At 41.8% G+C, this 3,129-nt stretch overlaps 1 protein-coding gene across 1 annotated transcript in view; it reads left to right on the top strand.

Annotated features, from left to right (window-relative positions):
- The window catches only part of ELOVL5 (ELOVL fatty acid elongase 5), a 52,615-nt gene extending 49,752 nt beyond the window's left edge, over window positions 1-2,863 (top strand). Inside the window, exons 7-8 of the mRNA XM_018558863.1 lie at window positions 174-308; window positions 2,546-2,863. Coding sequence (XP_018414365.1) covers window positions 174-308; window positions 2,546-2,677 — 267 coding nt within the window. The 3' untranslated portion in view covers window positions 2,678-2,863. The remainder of the gene's footprint in view (window positions 1-173; window positions 309-2,545) is intronic.
- Window positions 2,864-3,129: the final 266 nt, after the last annotated feature.

The raw sequence follows: 3,129 nt of genomic DNA, 5'->3' as shown, positions 1-3,129 counted from the left end.
AATAAGTGAGTAGTGCACTGGATGTATTGAAAATGAATGCAGAGTCATAGTGCACCAAGTCAGTTTTGAAGAATAGCTTGTATATATCTTGTATTCGTTTTTCTCTGCTCACAATCTGGTGGTAACTAGTGTTTTGTATGTGACTCTCTGCAATTTTTGTTATTTTGCCGCAGACTCAATTTGTCCTGACAATGACCCAGACCAGCTGTGCGATGATTTGGCCCTGTGCATTCCCCATGGGTTGGCTGTATTTCCAGAACTGCTACATGATCTCTCTGATTATCCTCTTTGGCAATTTCTACATTAAGGTAAACCCAGTGCTGCACTAATGTACAACTATTATGTCACAGTAAGGTCAATTCACTATTGAGTTATTTTTGAGTGTGTTTTTATTATACATCATGACAATTTTCTCTTTTAAATGGTCGATTTGCACACATTGTTTAGGTGTCCAATTTTTGAATGTTTGCATTAAATATTGATCAGCAGAAAGCATTTTTCTTTCTTATCCAATAAGGAACACAAGAAGTCTTTAAACTCAGGGTTATACTGCCACCTACAGGAGGACTGGAAAACAAGGAACTGTATGCCAGGCAAGGGTAACCCCCTAGGAACAGCATACCTCAGTTTGTTGCTTGTACTATAGGAGGACAGGCATCTTTTCTTCAGCTCTGCATCTGTAAAGCCTAACCTGTTTTTTTCGTTAGTACTTTTTTCTTTTTTCCTGCAATCAAGACACTTCTCTACACTGCTGCTGGCGGTTTTACCTCCAATTGACAGCTTTCGGGTGCATTGTGTTCAGCTTGACTTTTAGAAGACCACATCTGGACCCTGCCAGACAATGCAGAGAGAGCCTGGGTGTCACCTTCGGGCACTTTTTAGACTCCATTCTGGTGAAAGTTGCGGAGTGCATTCAGGTCCAGAGCCATTGGCCTTGCTTCTGCTCTTAACCTGTGTGCGAACACTTTCTGAGTAGTCTAGTTAGGTCAACCACCGGGTGCTACTTCCTTCTTTATCAGTTGTTTGGCGCCATTTTCCCATTCCCGCCATTTTTTTGCTGCAAAAGTGGTTAACGCTCTGGGACTGAGCGCTGATGTCATCCGCTGGGTGGAGTGTTACACAAGTGTTCTCCGTGCTCTCTTGCTACAGAGAGCCACATGGAACTTTATTCTTCAAGCCATTTCTGCTGCCCATCTTCAGTGACTTTGGTCACCTCAGGCCTTCTGATCTTCCACCTGCTGCCAGTTCTTGGTGTTTTGTGAGTACTTGAGACCATACCTTTTACCCTGAGTCTATATGTTGGCTTACCACACTGCAGCCATGCTGACTTCTGGAGTAACACTGTCTTCTGCTGTTAGAGTCTGTCCAAACCTCAGAGTCCTCTTTAGCTCCGCTGGGTTTGGTTGGGTACTTTGCTCTTCGGCTGAAGCCTTTACTTCAGTCGTGTAAGACTATATGACCCAAATCACCCAGGTATTTGCTGACAAGGCACCTACTCTACATGTGGACAATGCACCTGTTTTTAAGGACCCAACCAATAGCGGTTAGAAGCTTTTTGCAGAGCTATGTTTTAACTAACGGGTCCTGCTCTACACTCACTCGATCTAGGTGTGATTTTACTTTGACAAGCCATACCTGACTGGTCCAAATCCATTTAAAAGAGATCTAGCCTCTGCTGCAGTTATTCTTTTTTGACTATTGAACAGGTGGAACAGATGGCTGTAGCATTATATTTTAGCTGGGCCTCCGTCTCATCACTCACATGTGCCTAATGTCAGTGCATAAGCTTAGGGCACTTCGGCTAAAATACTGGCCTCGAAATCTTCAAGTAGGAAGCATTTGATCCGCGTGGCCTTCAAGGGACAATGTCTCTTCTGATCTTCACTTCAAACGTCCCGAAGGTTATAAACTTTGTGCATCCTTCAGTGAGAAAGAAAAGAGAACTTTTGTACTCACCATAAAATCATTTGAAAACATAGGTCCCATCCCTGTGTTTCTGATCATGCCGTCTGTCGTGCTTTGCTACAGAACCCAGTTCATTCGTTTGGCGCTTTCATTAGAATGTATTCACATTGCTGCAATACTTCTCCAGCTAGTCCATTCAAGGACTTACAGTATGTTTTTGAAAAAAATTGAATCTTTAAACCTGGCAAATAATGCATGGTAACGAACACTGCAAGGGTTATGGTTTAGTGAAATGACCCTAATATGTAATTTAGCTCAACTTGTTTGCTGTTTACATGAGATAACAGCCATTGCTGATTCCAAACTACCTAACAAAGAATCTAAGGGAATATCGTTTTTAAAAGCTTGCTCCAAGTCAAAAACTCATTTTACGGTCGGATTATTCTCAATATTGAAGGAATACTATTTTATTGTACCTTTGCAGGAGAAAAAATGCAAGTAGGTCTTGTCTATGTACGTCTTTGGTAAAACTTGTGTTTCTATATCCTGTATTTCTCAGATAGCGTTGTCCATTATTTATTAACTAACCCAAAAAAACCTCCAACAGAAGCAAGATAAAGTTGTGTTGTTTTTTTCCCAGACTTACAGCAAGAAAACTTCTTCTAAGAGGAAAGATTACCAGAACGGGTCCGTGAGTGCAGTGAACGGTCACACAAATGGCTTTTCATCGCTGGAGGACAATGTCAAGCAGCGTAAACAAACAAGGGATTGAACAGAAAACCCGACAGCCATTTCACTACGCCAGAGGATACAACATCAGATTGAAAGCACGGAAGAGTCTGTGCTGTGATACCCTTACAGCTACTGTAATTGTTCCTAGTTAATATAATGTGATTAACGTAGGTCTTAACAAATTTCAGCCATTATAACTATGCCGTAGAAGACATAGAAAATTGCTCACACCACTAGCAGCAGTTATTGTTTAGTGTTGCTCTCTAAGTCAGCTTTGTGCAGCCTGTGATTTTCCTGCTATTGCCCTCCTGACCAGCTATTTGTTTAAGATGTCCCTCTGTGAGTGTGTTGGCTTCCCAGCTGTTTCTGAACAACAAACCTCGAGTAGGTAACACTGGACATTCTGATCTGAGATGTCTGGAGGAAGAACTCTTCTTGTTGCCTGTAGCTAGATAGATTCCCCCACACAGCACTTATTAATATTAGACATAG

This window comes from Nanorana parkeri, unplaced genomic scaffold (assembly GCF_000935625.1).
Source record: "Nanorana parkeri isolate BGI_ZX_2015 unplaced genomic scaffold, ASM93562v1 scaffold364, whole genome shotgun sequence".
In the NCBI taxonomy this organism is placed as follows: Eukaryota; Metazoa; Chordata; class Amphibia; order Anura; family Dicroglossidae; genus Nanorana; species Nanorana parkeri.
Note: the sequence above shows the minus strand (reverse complement) of the source record. Positions and strands in the feature narration are given on the sequence as shown.